This window comes from Trifolium pratense, linkage group LG7 (genome assembly GCF_020283565.1).
Source record: "Trifolium pratense cultivar HEN17-A07 linkage group LG7, ARS_RC_1.1, whole genome shotgun sequence".
NCBI classification, from domain to species: Eukaryota; Viridiplantae; Streptophyta; class Magnoliopsida; order Fabales; family Fabaceae; genus Trifolium; species Trifolium pratense.
This window is the reverse complement of record NC_060065.1, coordinates 54,073,487-54,090,835: the sequence shown is the minus strand read 5'-3', so window position 1 is coordinate 54,090,835 and position 17,349 is coordinate 54,073,487. Positions and strand designations below refer to the sequence as shown.

General features: G+C 35.5%; 2 protein-coding genes across 2 annotated transcripts; one reads left to right on the top strand and one right to left on the bottom strand.

Moving 5' to 3' along the window:
• The first annotated feature begins 535 nt into the window (after positions 1-535).
• On the top strand, positions 536-4,636 carry LOC123897453 (ETHYLENE INSENSITIVE 3-like 3 protein). Its single transcript, XM_045948101.1, has 3 exons — positions 536-894; positions 1,783-3,806; positions 3,900-4,636. The coding sequence occupies exons 1-2, from the start codon at positions 860-862 to the stop codon at positions 3,767-3,769; spliced, it is 2,022 nt and encodes a 673-aa protein (XP_045804057.1). The 5' UTR covers positions 536-859; the 3' UTR covers positions 3,770-3,806; positions 3,900-4,636.
• A 2,616-nt stretch (positions 4,637-7,252) lies between these two features.
• On the bottom strand, positions 7,253-16,297 carry LOC123895275 (pre-mRNA-splicing factor ATP-dependent RNA helicase DEAH7-like). Its single transcript, XM_045945529.1, has 18 exons — positions 16,106-16,297; positions 15,939-15,978; positions 15,704-15,845; positions 15,315-15,527; positions 14,434-14,504; positions 13,388-13,598; positions 12,978-13,145; positions 12,697-12,842; positions 12,416-12,513; positions 12,159-12,267; positions 11,200-11,377; positions 10,875-11,104; positions 10,617-10,793; positions 10,065-10,136; positions 9,738-9,914; positions 9,422-9,483; positions 9,171-9,323; positions 7,253-9,089 (listed from the first exon to the last, which is right to left on the bottom strand). The coding sequence occupies exons 2-18, from the start codon at positions 15,942-15,944 to the stop codon at positions 7,490-7,492; spliced, it is 3,813 nt and encodes a 1,270-aa protein (XP_045801485.1). The 5' UTR covers positions 15,945-15,978; positions 16,106-16,297; the 3' UTR covers positions 7,253-7,489.
• Between the last annotated feature and the right edge of the window lie 1,052 nt (positions 16,298-17,349).

The window sequence follows — 17,349 nt, the reverse complement described above, 5'->3', positions numbered from 1 at the left end:
TATAGATCATTTGTGTAAAATTTCAGACAAATCCAAAATCATTTGATATGCTATTGAGACACATAAAGATTAACGGCATTTAAAAAAATACAAAAACCGTTAATTTTGATGTATCTCAATAACATATCAAATGATTTTGGATTTATTTGAAATTTTACACAAATGATCTATATGATGTAAACTTTCAATCCAACGGTGGATTTTATAAAATTTATATCGGTTAAAATGTTATTGAGAGGTGTAACATTTGGTGTCAAACTAGTTGGTGTCAACGGATCCTGACTCTTTTAATTTTTGAAACATTAAATTTCTTGTAGCATTAAATGTTAACAAGACCCAAAAAAAATACACTAACAATGAATATAAATTAAACTCAGAAAAATAAAGAAATAAATTAAAAATAAAATAAAATAAAACACATATTACAACTAAATAAGATAAAAGATCTGACGTATAATGTTGCATAATAAATAATATACTAATTAGACATGAAGACCAAAAAGGAAAAAACTTTGAATCATTTAATTTGTGGAGTGACAAGGTACACAGTACAATGAAATAAGCGTAATGCAGGGAATAGAATCTTCAACATTCAATGTTTCTCTTTCTTTCTCTCTCTTATTTCTCTCTCTATTATCTAATTTTTAAGCATCATCATAGTTGAAATTCACTCATTTTTTTCGGTAGCAAAATCAAAACCCTTTTTGGGTTCTTTTCATTCTTCATCAATATCAATAAAAAAAAAAAAACGTAGCGTACCCATAACGAATCAAATCCCAAAGTTCGATTTTTTTTTGTGGTTGCAATTCCAAGATTTCACCTTTCGTGTTCGTGTAATCTTTCAAACCAATTTTCATAGATGGCTGAAATTGAAGAAATTGGACCTGATGTTTGGTATGTCTCAAAGATTCAACAACTTCTATTTAGGTTTTTTTATTTATGTAAGATGTTTCATGATTCTCTGTTATTGTTTTTTTTTTCCCTGATTTTTTTTTTATGGTTTGTAATGTTTTTTTCCTATGATGTTTTTTTGGGGATGATTGTAGTTTAGCTTGCTTAATTATTTTTTTGGATAATTGTGGTTTAGCTTGCTTAATTTTGTTTTTTGGGGGATAATTGTGGTTTAGTTTGCTTAATTATTACTAGTATTAGTTTTGATCAATTCATGCATGACTTAGTTTGATTGTGTCTATGTGTTGATTAGATTAACCCTAATGAAATTTACAACTATTTGTAATTATGTTTTCAATTTGATAGAATAACTGTAATGAGTAGTCTAATCAAACTAAATCTTGTTTGCGAAATTTTCGGAGACTTTAAGGTTTTAAATTCGAGAAGATGTCTGTCTCTTGTCCGGTTCTTTAGGGTAGAGAATTAAGAATGAAAATTTGACTGTTAGCTTGCATTTTACTGTTTACTGTTCCAATCATTGTTGTTAAAAAACCGGTATAGTGACGCTACACCGCTATTATGTATTGGAATTTGGGGTAGCCGATACGATATGTCAACTCCGCTACACTCCAAATAACGGCTGATTTTTAATATATCGGTTATAGTGGCAATCACTGAATATTGGCTTTTTCCGCAAACCGCCAGTTTCAATAATATTTTAGAATATGTAAGTTTACTTTTACGTCTTTGTTTGCCAATTCAACTTTTATTCTTTAAGTTCAAAGTCTGTCAAAAAAAAATCGAAAGATTTTATTAGCAATCGGGGTTAGAGATTTTGCTATTTAATTGAATGGAACATCTTCTGATTAACAGTTTTGTGCTGAATTGCAGCTCAGATTTAGATGTTGACGATATCAGAGATCAAAACATACCGGAGAAAGATGTTAGTGACGAAGATATTGAACCGGAAGATTTGGAGAGGCGGATGTGGAAGGATCGTATCAAACTCAAAAGGCTCAAGGAAAAACAAAAGCTTGAAGCACGGCAAGCTGCAGAGAAGCAAAAGCCAAGGCAATCATCTGATCAAGCTCGTAGGAAGAAAATGTCGAGGGCACAAGATGGGATTCTTAAGTATATGCTGAAGCTCATGGAAGTCTGCAAAGCTCGTGGATTTGTGTATGGAATCATTCCTGAGAAGGGGAAGCCAGTAAGTGGTTCCTCTGATAACATCAGAGCTTGGTGGAAAGAAAAGGTCAAATTCGATAGGAATGGTCCTGCAGCCATAGCCAAGTATGAAGCAGAGTGTCTTGCTATGATTGAGGCTGACAATAACCGAAACGGGAACCCTCAGAGCATGCTCCAAGACCTGCAAGATGCAACTCTCGGGTCGCTCTTGTCTTCTTTGATGCAACACTGTGATCCTCCTCAGAGGAAATATCCGTTGGAAAAGGGTGTTCCCCCGCCTTGGTGGCCTACCGGGAATGAAGATTGGTGGTTACATTTGAATTTACCTCATGGTCAGGGTCCTCCTTACAAGAAACCTCACGATTTAAAGAAGATGTGGAAAGTGGGAGTGCTAACTGCTGTGATAAAACACATGTCACCTGATATCGCAAAAATAAGGAGGCACGTCCGCCAATCAAAATGCTTGCAAGACAAGATGACGGCAAAGGAAAGTTCAATTTGGTTGGGGGTATTAAGTCGAGAAGAAGCTCTCATTAGGCAGCCTAGTAGTGATAATGGTACGTCTGGAATAACCGAAATGCCAGTCGGCATTCCTATTGAGAATAAGCAACCTGGTACTAGTAGTGCAAGCAACTATGATGTTGAGAACTATGATGTTGATGTTACTGACGATGGCGTTGGTTCTGTTTCTTCCAAAGAAGACAGGAGCAATCAGTTTATGGATGCCGAGCCATCAGATAACTTGCGCAGGAGTTCTGTCAAAGACACAGATAGAGCTCAAAAACCTAGAAAGAAACGACCACGTTCAAGGTCAAAAGCAGCCAACAAATTACCAGCGCAATCTGACAATGAAATTTTAAATGTTGAACCTATAAGCAAAGTGCCCAACATCAATGGAAGAGAAGCACATGTAGTTGGACTCCTCCGGATTCATGGAAATGAACAGGTCAATGGAACTGATTCTGTTTTGAGACTGCCTGAAAGAGGACACGAGGTGCCAGTTCAACTAGCAGCACCCGAGTTTGATCATTACTCTTATATGCATGCAAACAACGTAATGTCTCCAGAAAGCGTGTATATGAGTGGAAGGCCATTGCACTATCCTCACTTGCAAAACCCTCCTGACATGCCTCATGAAGATACTTATATCTTCAATACAGTCGGAGGAGGATATGGTCCTAGTCAGGATGGGCCGCATCAACATCTGCAGCCCGGTCCCGCTGCGAACATTGAACCAGGATATGGTCCTAATCAGGATGGGCCACATCAGCATCTGCAGCCCGGTCCCGCCGCAAACATTGAACCAGGATATGGTCCTAGTCAGGATGGGCCACATCAGCATCTGCAGCCCAGTCCCGCCGCAAACATTGAACCAGGATATGGTCCTAGTCAGGATGGGCCGCATCAGCATCTGCTTCCTAGTCCTGTTGCAAACATTGAACCAATTAGGCAACCAGAGAATGCTGCAATCACTATGCCTCCAGCACATATGCGAGGTGATGAAATTACTGGAGGAGACATGAATTATTTTGCTAAAGACGCATTCCAAAACGAGCTCGATAGGCCTATAGAACCTTTCTTTGGATCACCAATCAGTAACATGCCATTTGATTTTGGAGGCCTTAACAGTCCACCGTTCCATTTAGATGATTTCTTGGGTGATGATGAGATGATTCAGTACTTTGGAGCATAGAAGATTATTGAAACTAGTTAGTGACTTAACAGAAGTTGTAAGTACTATTCATCTCTTAAGTTATGCTTTTAAGTTATCAATGTGAACCACGACTCACTTATTTGTTGTGTTTGTTTCATCTTTTTTCCAGGAACTACAGAAATTCCAGCAGTCGCTGTTCAAATGGGTGAAGGTTCCCCTGATTGATCTTAGCGTTTATGCAGTTTGAGGTGGAAAAATGGCTTGATATTCTTAACATTGACAGGTCTTAAATTCGTGGAACTTGAAGAACCGATGTATGATTTTTGTTCAATTAATTACTCCATTATCATATCAATATGTTTGGGGTTTCATGTAAAAATGCATTGATTGTTGTTGGGTTGACTGAATATTTAGGTAAATTTCTTTGGGATAGGATTGTTGAAATTGCTTCTAAATTTAATAAATTATCAGTCTCGGATAACCTATGCTGTTTTCTTATTTTGCTGGAGCATGCCATTTTTAGGTTGCTTCTAAATTTAATAAATTATCAGTCTCTGTGATAACCTATGCATCTATGAACCATCGGATTGTGCTGGTAATTTGCCGGCTGCGTTTGACCTTGAACATGGTCGTTTCTTTCTAGGTTTTGAGCTCGATCTGTGTCTTTGACAGAACTCCTGCGCAAGTTATCTGATGGTTCGGTATCCATAAACTGATTGCTCCTGTCTTCTTTGGAAGCAACAGAACCAATACCATCGTCAGTAACATCAACATCATAGTTCTAAACTTCACATTTGTTTCCTCTTACAGAACTTGACCAGAATAGATTTCGTAGAGCATGTGTAAAATGTGTTTACGTAATGTACGCAAACTTAATTTCCACATTGAGCTGACTAGTTTTTAACACAGCTTGCATGGTTTTACCGATTTAATAATTGCTTTTTTGCTTTCTCTAGTAAATGGACTTTGAAGAAGAAAATATTGAGCTGTTAGTGATGGAGTGGAATCTAATTAGTAGATTTTACGGTTGTATTTACCACTGAAAGAGTGTTTGCTATAAGTGGCGATTTATTGAAATGGGTAATGTTGGGAAGGAAAATGGTGGTGTTGTGATCTATAGGTCTGAAACAACAAAACTAGGAATACCTAAACCTTAAACCCAAACCTTGAAAGAAGTGAAAAGTATAAGCCATAGAAGAACCCTAAACCTTGAAAGAAAGATGTGAATGTCCATTTAGATTAAGAGAAATACCTTCAATGGATGGTGAAGTATGGACTCTCCATGTGTAATATTGTATGCGCAACCATGATTTGTCGATCCTATTAACTGGTCATTCTTTTCTTGGCCGATTATCTCATGTAGAGAAAAATTTACTCGGTGACATGACTAATATGGTTGAACCTAGAAATAGAGAAAGTTTAAACAATTACTAATGTTGTACCTATAGAGTATAGACGAACCTGTAACAGTGGGGTTTGGATCTCGTGATATGATGTAAGGATGAGAAATTCTACGAAACCACTTCATGTACCTGTCAACAAGGTCTGAAGGGTCATTGACAGGTAGACCCAGATCAATCAAATGAACGACATGTTGCATGAACATAACATCCATATCCTCAGCAGTCGTTGAATGACCTATGACATGTACATGTCCAAACTGTCGCAGACCCTGTTAAGAAAATATTCATACATCTAAGGACCTCACCTGATCAAACCCTTATTCAAATATGTCTCTTAAAACAGACGAACATCTTTTTGTCCAACAAACCTGATCAACAATCATCTCATCAAGAGTGTGTCTGACATAAAAAAACTTGACCCTTATCCCTCTTTTGCTTCCATTTAATGGATCAGGGTAGCTACTCATTATAATTTGGTTGTAGTCTACTACAATCAGTAGGAAAGTGTTCGTAAATCCATGTCTGTAGATATAACAAAAACACATCATGATGAAGATCCTCAACTCCCTTCGATCCTGCAATATATTGAAAATATGTATGATAAAATCATTTTGAAAGCAAGCACAACAACGAAAAAATTTGACAATAGATTACCACTCCATTCCAAAGTCGATCGATCATGTGGTCTCCATATGTCTTAAGAGCAGAGTGTTGATGGAACAATCGGGATATTCGTCTACCTCCACATCATCAGCTCTTTGTTCTGAACATCATCCAAATGGGACTCCTATGCTTCTTGATGTCGCCCCTCCAAAGGCCCCTGATTTGAAGAAGTAGCTTGTGTGCTACCAAATCGACGTGCAGACATAATAGGCCTAACTCGCCCTTTTCCATCAGTAGTAAATGTCTGCACCATTCTTGTGCATCAATTACAAGTTACAATTTGCAAGATATAACAACAAACTATTGCATGATGATTGGCATCAGAAGAACCACTAAAAAAGCAATTCACCATATTATACATAAACTGAGTTTGCGTACCACTGCGTTAAATAAATCCATATACGATACCTAACCCTAGTTAGTGCTTACCTGTGCAACCCAGAAAACCGAAACGAAGAATCGAACAAAATCACAACTTTCAATCTCAAAATTACATCTTTCCTAATCGAAATCCAACTCAAAGTCAACATAATGTCATAACCTAAATTAGGCAACAAAAACTTACCTTTCAAATTGGGAGAAAGAGGTGCTCATAAAATTTGCATAAATGGAGAGAATAGCGACCGAACGACAAAACGACAGCGTTCAGGGTGGAGCGATGAATAGATCGAAGGAGATGAAGGCGAGAACGAAGGAGATGAAGAGAGGACATCTGAGGGAACACACACGCCTAATGAAAAGGTTTTTTTTTTTTTTGAAACACCTAATGAAAAGGTTTTTGATACCTTAAGAATTCATTTCTTTAATTTTAAGGGCGTTTTAATAACTTGAGGTGGAACCAGTTTTTCTGGGGTGTGACTAAAAAATTTCCGAATAAATACAATTGTTTTTACTTTTTAGAAAAAAATAAATAAAAATAAAAGAAAAACACATTTTTTATATTGAGCTGCATCTTTGACAGAGTTGAACTTATATAGACGGGGCTAAAATACCCTCTTAGAGTTTGAGCTTAAAAAGTGATGCTCAAGCGTTACATTTGGTGGACAGAATTGGACCATCTAAAAATTGTGGATGACGAAAAAATATGGAGTTTAATCTCATATGTCCTAGTTAAATATACTTATATGAAATGAATTTGTAAGTATTATAAGTTATTGAAAAGATCGGACTTAGATTTAAAAATAAATCTATAAAATATTAGAGATGGGTTTAATTTAATTTTTTTACCAGATCAAAACTTAGACCTTGTAAACATTATTCAACCTAAAAATTTCGGAACGTATTTTCCAAAAACAAAATGCCTTTGGAAATACACATTTTACACTAGAATCTTGGGGGAAAGAGAAAAATGCATTAACCAATTTTGTTCTACAAATACAACGAGCTTTTGAATTTTTTTTTAACTATACGGTCCACCGGCTATTTACAAAATTTAATTGAGCAATAAAGGAGAAAATTTCTCGAAGTAGCTTGAAATATTTCTTAGCTATTCTTTTTTGCTTACATTCTTAATATAGCCTGTGCTCCACTGTACAACAAATAAAAGAGAAAAAAGGGAGACAAATTGCTTATAACTTGGCTGAGCTGAGTCAAAGCTAAAATAGACGATAACATAACAATATAATACAAAGTTCTTTTTTTCTTTTCAAGAATATACTACAAGTTCTTTTTTCTAACAGTGAATGCAATAAACTTACAAACCAAACTTTTTTGGTCTCAAGAATGTGGAAGAACCCTTTTTTAAACCTGGCATGGAAATTTGCTGCTGATTCTTGGCCCTTTTTTCCTTCTCCTTCCGTTTATTTTCTCTCTCGAGCTCTGCTTGTTCCTTCTTTAAATTATCCATTTCCTCCTCCATGGCTGTTTTCTCTTGTTTCTGCTTCTTTTTATGCTCCAATAGTGATGTATCAGACTCCTTAACTGAGAAAAACATGGGTCCCAGTTCAGCGAGCCACTGAGGCTCCACTGCCGTGGCACACTGCATGTACTCTTTAGTGGTGAGGATTAACTCGTGATAAACCACATAATCAGGAGTGCAACCCATACCATAGAGAGCACTACTAGGGTGAAGATGACATGGCATCCCATTCCGTGTGTTAACATACTCCCCCACGCCCTTTAATCTTGCTGAATTGTGGAAGTAGGCAGAACAAATTGCTTTCCGGACGACGTCCGTGTCAGGGAAACATGTTGTTAACGGAATCTTTAGGGTCTTGAGAATATCAAGCAGTTGGGATCTCACTTCTCTAGCCTTTCTTAGACCTTTGACGTGCAAAAAATGGTCATTGCACCAATCACCTCTGTAATCGTGTTGTTTCCATTGCTGATAAACATTGTAAAGGGTTAAATGATCTGATTCTGGTACAAAAAACCGTTCACGTGCAGCATCACTCTCCTCTGCTCGGTCCTTTGGCCTAAAGAAAACAGATGGTACTGAAAGCATGGAAACAATTGTCAGAACCTCCTCAAGACACCCCAACTGTTCACCCATCAAAAGCATCTTGGCAAGTGGAGGATCTAGTGGAAACTCAACCATTTTCCAGCCAAGTTCGGTCAAACCTCCCACATTGTTAAGGGCGCCCAATACCCACAACTGGTACATAGAATTAAGAATATTATCCTGCGGAGGTGGATCCATGAAATCAAAGTCAAGTAAGTTTTCAACTTTAAGAGATTTCAGCAACAAAACCACATTGCCAAGGTTAGTCCTTTGAATCTCTGGAACAGGACTGGCCAACATTTCATTTAGGTAAGCACTCTCTGTATACAGCCTATAGCATGTACCAGGGCCAGTTCGACCAGCTCGACCAGCACGCTGATCAGCAGCAGCACGGCTAACAGGGAAGACTTGGAGAGCATCCATACCCATCCTAGGGTTGTACACCTTCATTTTACCATAGCCTGTGTCTATGACAAAGAAGATACCGTCCACAGTCAGCGATGTCTCAGCAATATTAGTGGCCACAATGCATTTGCGAGCACCATCTTCAGCTTTCTGAAATATCTTTGCTTGCAAGTCAGCCGGAAGCTGAGAATATATGGGAAGAATTAAAAGTTTTGGGACTTCTTTCTTTGAAGTTGATACCATCTGCTCCATTCTTTCAGCAAGGGCATAGCAAGCTGCCTCGATCTCATCTTGGCCAGTCATGAAGATAAGGATGTCACCCGGAGGGCTGGTTATGTGAATAGTCATAGCCTGCTTCACTGCAGCTTCAACATAATCTTCACATGGAGTTTTACTCCATAATATGTTGACAGGAAATGTTCTCCCAGGAATATGAAAAATCGGTACACTGCAAGGATGTCTCAATTAGATTGAACTAAACTAAAGTTATTGACAAGAACAAGAATAATAGATGAGGATTTAACATTACCTTCCAAAGAAGGTTGAAAATTTCTGTGCATTCAGAGTTGCTGATGTGACAATCAGCTTGAAATCGCGGCGTTGGGCTACAACTTTCTTCAATATTCCAAAAAGGACATCTGTGCTTAATGACCTTTCATGGGCTTCATCCATCACAATAACCCTGAAACAGTTTAAAACCAGATGATTGGTAACATTGTCTCTATTTCAAACAAACAAACAACAAGACGTCCGAGAAGGGGAGATTTGTCAATACTGTACCTATACTTGTCTAAATCAGAGTCTTTAAGTGTTTCACGTAGAAGTACCCCATCTGTCATGTACTGTAAAATTTAACCACTAAAGTTTAGAGCAAAGCACCAAAAATTTAGGATTAACATAATCACATAATTACAATGCATGTCGAGGTGAATATTCTAAAGATAAATAACGATGAAAAGAAATCACTTATTAATACTTTTAACAAAGCATAATAATTTTATTTTATATAAGGTTGAGGGTTCTTTTCCCACCCTGAATATATAATTGACATATACTGACATTAGTCAATCCCAAAAATATAAAAAGAGCTGTTCACCTTTATTATGGTATTTGGCCCAGTCACATCCTCAAAACGTATAGCATAGCCAATTTTATCGCCCAACTCTGTGTCCATCTCCTCGCTAACTCTCTTGGCAACACTCATAGCTGCCACACGCCTTGGTTGGGTGCAACCTACTATACCACCAGTAGTATAGCCATCCTCATGTAGATACTGTTCAGAAACCCAAAATGTCAAGTTCCATTTTGATGAACATAGTTACCTATTTCATGCATATAACATGTGCTTTTAATCTGTTTTTCTCCTTTCTTGACTGGATAACATAATTTAATACTATAAAACACAAAGAAAACAACAACATACCTGTGTCAATTGGGTTGTCTTTCCTGAACCAGTTTCCCCAACTACAACCACCACCTGATTTTCACGAATCACCTGCACCTCATAAATAAATAAATAGATAAATTGTTGCAATAATTCAATGAGCAAATATGTTTTAATCAGAAAATCAAAGTAGAAACAATATTATTGAAGGTATGAGAAAGATAAATGTATAAGTATTGAGAAAAGAAATGAGAAACCCATACAAGCAGATAAAAATATGAAATTCCATTATTCAAATGCATAACTAACAAGATAAAATAAGGAAAAGGGACTTGGTCTTGTATATATCATGATCAAAAAATAACAAATGTGGTCATCAAACAACATAGTACTTGATGACTAGGAAAAGAAAGGAATAATACTGAATGGAATGGACATGTCCAATGTAGTGCTTGATGACTAATATATTTGATGTCCTAATTTTCAACATTTAGATTGATCGATTGTGATATTTTGTAAAAGATTTCTTAATCGAAAAGAAAGAATCAGAGCTATAAACAATCACCATAGATAAAACAGAGAAAAACCAACCTGTAATAACTCTTCTCGCACTGAAAAAATAGGCAGATATTGCCTTTGCTCAGAAAGAGTTTTTGACATAGCAAAGTCGCTCACAGCTTCTCCTTTCTTCATGTGGTTTGAAAACTTAGCTTCCTCCTTAAAATCAATTTCACCATCTTCACCCACTACAGCAGTGTCTGCATCAATCTGGCGTTTGAAAAAAATTAAGACTAAATCTTCAAACCATCAAGAGAGTAAGCAAATGTCAAAATTATTCCAGAAGAATACCTGTTCTGCTGTTTTTTCAACACCTAAGATATCACCAAGTTTTGAGCCTGCAAGTTCCCAAAAGCGTTGGCGAGACTTATTTGAACTCTGCTTCTCATGGATTTCTCTTACAAGAGCAGATCCTTTACGAGAAATTATAGCCATGTCAGATGTTGGATCTTTTATTGGCATAATTGGCTCCGCCTGCTTAGTAAAAACAACTCTGCCATCGAGAAAAGGAGGCTTTGTATCTGTGACCAATAGCGAAAAGATATTCAGCCAAAAAAGTAGATGATACCAATGCAAACTAAGTTAAATTGTCAAAGTTGGTAAGATCAATATTTACCGTGCACAAGAAGAATGACCTTGCGTTCATCCTCATCATCAAATTCAGTCTGAACCTCTGTGCCTCTAACAGCACCTGATCTCAGCAGTTGCCGATCTTCCCATTGAGCATTATCAGCTGTAAGTTGAGACAATTTCTTGCTTTGAGAAAGGGACATCTTAGTCCCATCTCTTCTGACCTGTGATATCGATGAAACTATTATTATATAAACCAAAAACTAATAAACTTATACCAGCTTGCTTAAAATGTGTGCCAATACATTGAACACTTTGTACATAAGCAAAATCATCAAAATATCACCACAGCAACAATAAGAAACTATGTGGATAGTACCATGTTGAAAATACCAGTAGAGTACTGTAGCATGTCTTAGAACTAGTATGGGCCTAACTCAACCCTACAGATGTGGGCTCTGGATCACAGACTAACTCAATGAAAAGAACATGAGAGTTGAGACATTGGAATTGGATACGGAAAAACATCTTCAACAAATTAATTGTCTGCTCTGGTCCATTTATTTAAAACATAAACCAGATTCAAAGGCCAATCATTCAAAAGTCACCCAAGTTGCGTAGGTTACATGCTAAAACATATCTATCTAGCTTACAACCACAACAGCCAAGGATACGGAGAAAATGAGTAACTGCTCCATATTTCAATAAGAAGAAACATAATGGTAACTTTTATAAACTGCAATATTTGTCTAATTGAGATCTAAATGCGTACAAAATAAGCAAATTGTGATGACAAAAATTTCCATGCTATCATGACAAATATATAACCAGTTCACAGTTCGATATTGAAATATATTGGCTCTCCTTAAGTCCAATAACTATCTTTGACTTCCCTACTTTACGACTTAAAAATAGCAAGAAGAGGAAGCTACAAACGTGCAACAGTCAAGCACATACAAGAGAAGGAGAAGTTAGTTTAAACATAGTTGAAATTGAAATCCTTACCAGTCTTTTGGCCAACTCAGCCTCTTTTTTCTGAAATGAAGCCTCATCTCCAAGAAAAAGCGATGAGTTATCAGAATCGAACAATGTGCTGCCTTCCTCTCTATCATACCTTCATAACAATAATCTTAATCAGATTAAACTATAATCAATTAGAAACGGAGATGGCATATCAAAAAGTATACCACACTTACAAAATACAATAAAAGTTACTAAAAAAAATATAAAAAGAAAATACTTTTCAAAACTAAATTACATACCATGCTCGGTCTGCATCGTATTCCATCTCTTGACGCATGCTTTCAGTAATCTCATACTTGTGTTCTTCACCCAAGTCAGATTTATCTGCTATTTCCTCCTGAGGAATGAAATTATTAATGATTAGTTGATGCCTTGATGAAATTATTATAGTATTGAAGAAGAAAACCATGCAACATATTCATAACCTTTCTTTTTGTGATATGCTAAACATCATCATATCGTATCCATGAAGAACTATCAAATACACAAAGGAACTATCAGACATTAGGCGCAAAATTACCTCATATGTATTTGGATTTTCTGAAGAAAAAGTGAGTTTATGCGACCTTCGATTATATCCAGAAACAGAAGTTTTGACTGAAGAGCCAGAAGCACGTATCGGAACAGGAGATGGAGAAACATGGTCCCAAGGAGAAGGTGAATTATCTACATTCAATTCAGCAATAAATAAAAATTATTTCTCATAGACTATCATCATCAGAGTCACCTATAGGAATTAAAAAACATCAAAATTTTGCATTAGAAAATCAAATATGATATTTGGAATTTGGAATAACATACAGGATGAATTAGTATGGCCCCCCAACCATGGAGAAACTAATCGTACATCAGGTGAGGCGCCAACAAACATTGGGGATGGTGAAGGTTGATGACGTCTAGAACTAGAGACACCATCCCTTCGTGGAGTGTCTTCCCATTCCCATCGGCCACTGTCCCAGTCAGATCTGCCTGCAGATACAGACAAGGATAATTCTTAGGTCATAAAGAATGGCTTGTTTTCCAATGTACTGAAGCTAACTAGGAAAATTGCACTTTTGAAACGAAACTCTTGTAACTTCAATTCAATATAATAGAAACACATCAATAAGTTTAGAAGTATTTTGAATAGAGATAAATCCATAACATTTCCTTTCTTCAATACTTGGATTAATTCAAAAAAAAAAAAAAAAAGAACAATAAAAATTGCATACCAGGCGTTCTCCTTGATCCTTCATATCTGTTTCTCTTTCTATCATGTTCATGATCATGATACCTACTTGAATCCCTTCCTGAATAAGATTCCCTACTTTCATAATTGTTTCTATGTCGGACCTCTCGGCTGTTACTCCTTGAATCATCCCTAGCATGCCTCCTCTCACTCCTATGATCATCCCTGTCATATCCAGAAGGTGAAGCAGAAACCTTCAAAATTGAAATACCAAAATTAGAAATATGGAGCACACTTTCATTAAAATAAAAAAGATTTTTTTTTAAGTGAAAACTGCCAAGTATATACTGAAACGTCAATAATAAGCAACAAAAAACTGTTATTTACTACACAGATTAGGGAAATGCAATATTTTTATGCATTTTAATAAAACCAAAACTCAATTATATTACTTGCATACTTCATATTCTTCAAAGCATATCAGTAAAACCTAAAAACAGTCACTTAAAAGTAACAGAGTAATCTAGGGACAAACTTCGTTTGATTCCCTATTCTTTATCATCCAATTTAATTTTGCTGATAATGAGTTCAAACTTCTATCCAAGTCCAAAAACTTCGATTCAATTACCATACACAAAACTTGAAACCTACATGTTGGGAGAGTGATCGGATTTTTTATGTGGCTTAGTTATATAGCAAAGTGAACTTGTTAAGCAACCAGATATAGAAATATTGCATCAAAAGTTGTATTTTTTAACACAGAACTTCTATTTATTGATTCATTAACAAGTGCCCTAAGGGCATATGATAGCAAGAGTGCAAGACCCATTTTTATAACATGAGATTCACCACAATTTACTTCATACTGACATTATTATGCTACAAAGTTGCAAACAAGCATACAATAAACAACTACAGATGCTAAGGTAAATTTGACATCCCCCTCCATTGAGAAAGAGATAGTAATCTTTAAAAAAATATAGAATTAAAGGGAAATAGATAGTATCTCTTTCCCCTAAATGTTTGTTCAAGATCAAAAGGCCCGTAAATGTAATTATAGAATTAAAGGGAAAGAGATAGTAATCTTACATCTGAACCCCTATGCTCAACTGAACGATTCCCATATGTATCAGCATGGTGATCTTCGGTCAGAGAACTTTCTGTATGGACAAAGTCATTGAATTTTTAGATGTTATTATTTTCTTTTCTTGAGAAATGGAAGTCATACCAAAATTCAATTCAACACACATACATACATACATAGAAGAAAAAAAAGCAATACACATGCATGTATGACAACTCTAAATCATCATTTCAAACAGATTAAGCACCTAGGGTATGTTTGTTTCAAGGTATGAAATTGCATTCCTAGGGATGATGTTTCTCGGAATATTATTTCCTGGAATAACATTCCTACTCATGTGTTTGGTTAAAATTTAGATTTCCTGGGAATGTTTTTAAAATTTATTTAAAATAAAAAATTGAAAAAAAACATGCAAATAAATGTGAGTGGCAGTGGGAAGTTATGGGAAGTGGAGTTTTATTCCCATGGGAATAACAAGTGTAGAAATCATGTGTAATAAACATTCCTGGTAATAAAAAAATTCTGGGAACAAATTTTTAAAACTTGAAACAAACATAGTAATGTTACATTCCTGATCTCATATTCCCGGGAATAACATTACAAACCTTGAAACAAACACACCCCTAAAATCGGAGAAATTTCATTCCTTTACAATTACCCTTGTACCTATTAGTCTAATCTCATTTGATTAAATCATGTTCATCAGTAGGATTTGAATTTTAAGTTGACAATACACACTTCAAACAATGTTGAAATGTACTTTTCAAAACAGCTTGAAATTTCATTAATGAAAATAGTTATACATAAAACCAAATGCTTGTAACATATATACACAAAAAAAATAAAAAAAAATAAAAAAAAATTAACGATTAAACTAAAAGAATACCTGCACGAGACGTTTCACTGGTCGAATCACGATATCTTCTATGAGCACGTTTGCGTGTACCTCCTTGCCCACTTTCCTCAACAACAACAGAGGACTCGGACTTATCTTCATCCTCTGCAGCAGCTGCAATCGAAGTGGTTATTTCTTTTGGCACCTTGAAGGCCCCATCACTTTGAGACTCTCCCCTTTTCGCAATGGCAAGCGTATCAAGTCCTGTTAAATCAATCATCAAAACAAACAATGAAGATCTGCAGCATTTGTTGCTTAAGAATGTAAAAGTAAAAACATATACTACACAAAATCATGTACAATAAGAACAACCAATATAAGTAAAACATTGAATCATCATTTAATTTAAATGTTAAAATGAATTACAAAAAAAGCAGTACCTAAACGGGATTTTTTCTCCGGTGCCACGTAAACTACACGATCCTTCCCGGGAACATAAAGTCCACCACCGGTGGACTTTTCCGGTTCCAAAGTCATTGTAGTCTTGTTTATGTCAACAATTTCAGCACCATCTCCATTTTTCTATTCACAAACAATAACAAAATAAGATCAACAACAAAACCAATATTCCAAACCGTTTAGCATGATTGAAAACAGAATGCATATGATACTGACCTCCATGGCAGTGATGTAGCTGAAACTTCGATATCAACTTCTACACAAATAGCAATAGAGAAATTTTCAGTGAAAATTGAATGAACTAAGAAATTAAGTATATTCTCATTCTTAAAACCCTAATTCAACAATTAACATTAAAAAAAATAGAAACGGAACGAACGTACCAGTTAAGAAGGAAAGTGGAGATTACGATGACCGTAGATCGAGAGCGGCGTCGGAGGGGCAACGGCGGAGATACGGTGTGAAATTTACCGGTGGAAGCTGTGAGAGATGTTGCGGCTAGCGATGTTCAAATGTTCAATCTAAGAATAAAAAATCAAAATAAAAAATCAATTATTTCTTCGAACTGTTTTTATAAGTTACTGTATGAGATTAGATTAGATGATTAATGGTAAACTTTACTATGTCTCACATGTTATTGATGCTAGAAATGACCCTCGAATCAGATTTAACTGGTGGTGAAAGAAAAAAAAAAATATTAAAATCAGTTTGTAAAATATATTTTTATAAAAGTTTTGATATTTTAATACAAATTTATCATAAATAATAAGTTATAAAATTCATATTTTTTTAATAAAAAAAAAAGATAATCCTATGTAGAGACGTGATTTTGAAAAGAAAATTACTTTAATAATAGTAACAAACTTAAAAAATGATGTAAATAAATATTTGGATAAAAATCAAAAAAATATAATAATAATAATAATAACAAAGACAAAAAAAAAAGACAATAACATATAATTATTCTAATAATAACAAACTTAAAAAAGATATTAACAAATAATAATAACAACTTAAAAAAGATAACCATCATAATTTTCTTTTTTTGACAAAATCATAACTTATTTTTTTTAAAGTCACTTATATTGTGATTTCTTCATTACAAAAAAAAAAAAAAAAAAAAACAATTTGGCGGGATGCACGCTTTTCGAAAATCATCTAGGAACGGTCTTCAAGCAATTTGGCCGGCAACGGTTTGGTTCATGTTGAAAGAGCGTAATAATTGTGTCTTTAACTATAAGAATTTTTCGGTCGATAGAACGGTCTACAATATCCAATCGCATTTACGGTGGTGGTTGAAGGCTAGAAAAAAAGGTTTTTATTTCGAGTTGCATTATTGGTTGTCCAATCCAAAAGTTTGTTTTGGAATTGTGTCAGCTTAACTCCCGGTCTCTATTCACAAGAACATGATTTGTACTTTTAGGCCCTTGTGCCTTTTTTATAGGGTCCGTTTGGATTAACTTATTTTTGAGCTTATGCAAATAATTTATGCAATATAACTTAGGTTTTGGTTAAAAAGAGGGAGAAGGGAGAGGAGGGGGGGATTTTATGTTTGGTCCGCGAGGAGAGGGACATGTTTGCTTAACCCTTAATCTTACGAGCATTTTCTCTAATCTTCACACCACTC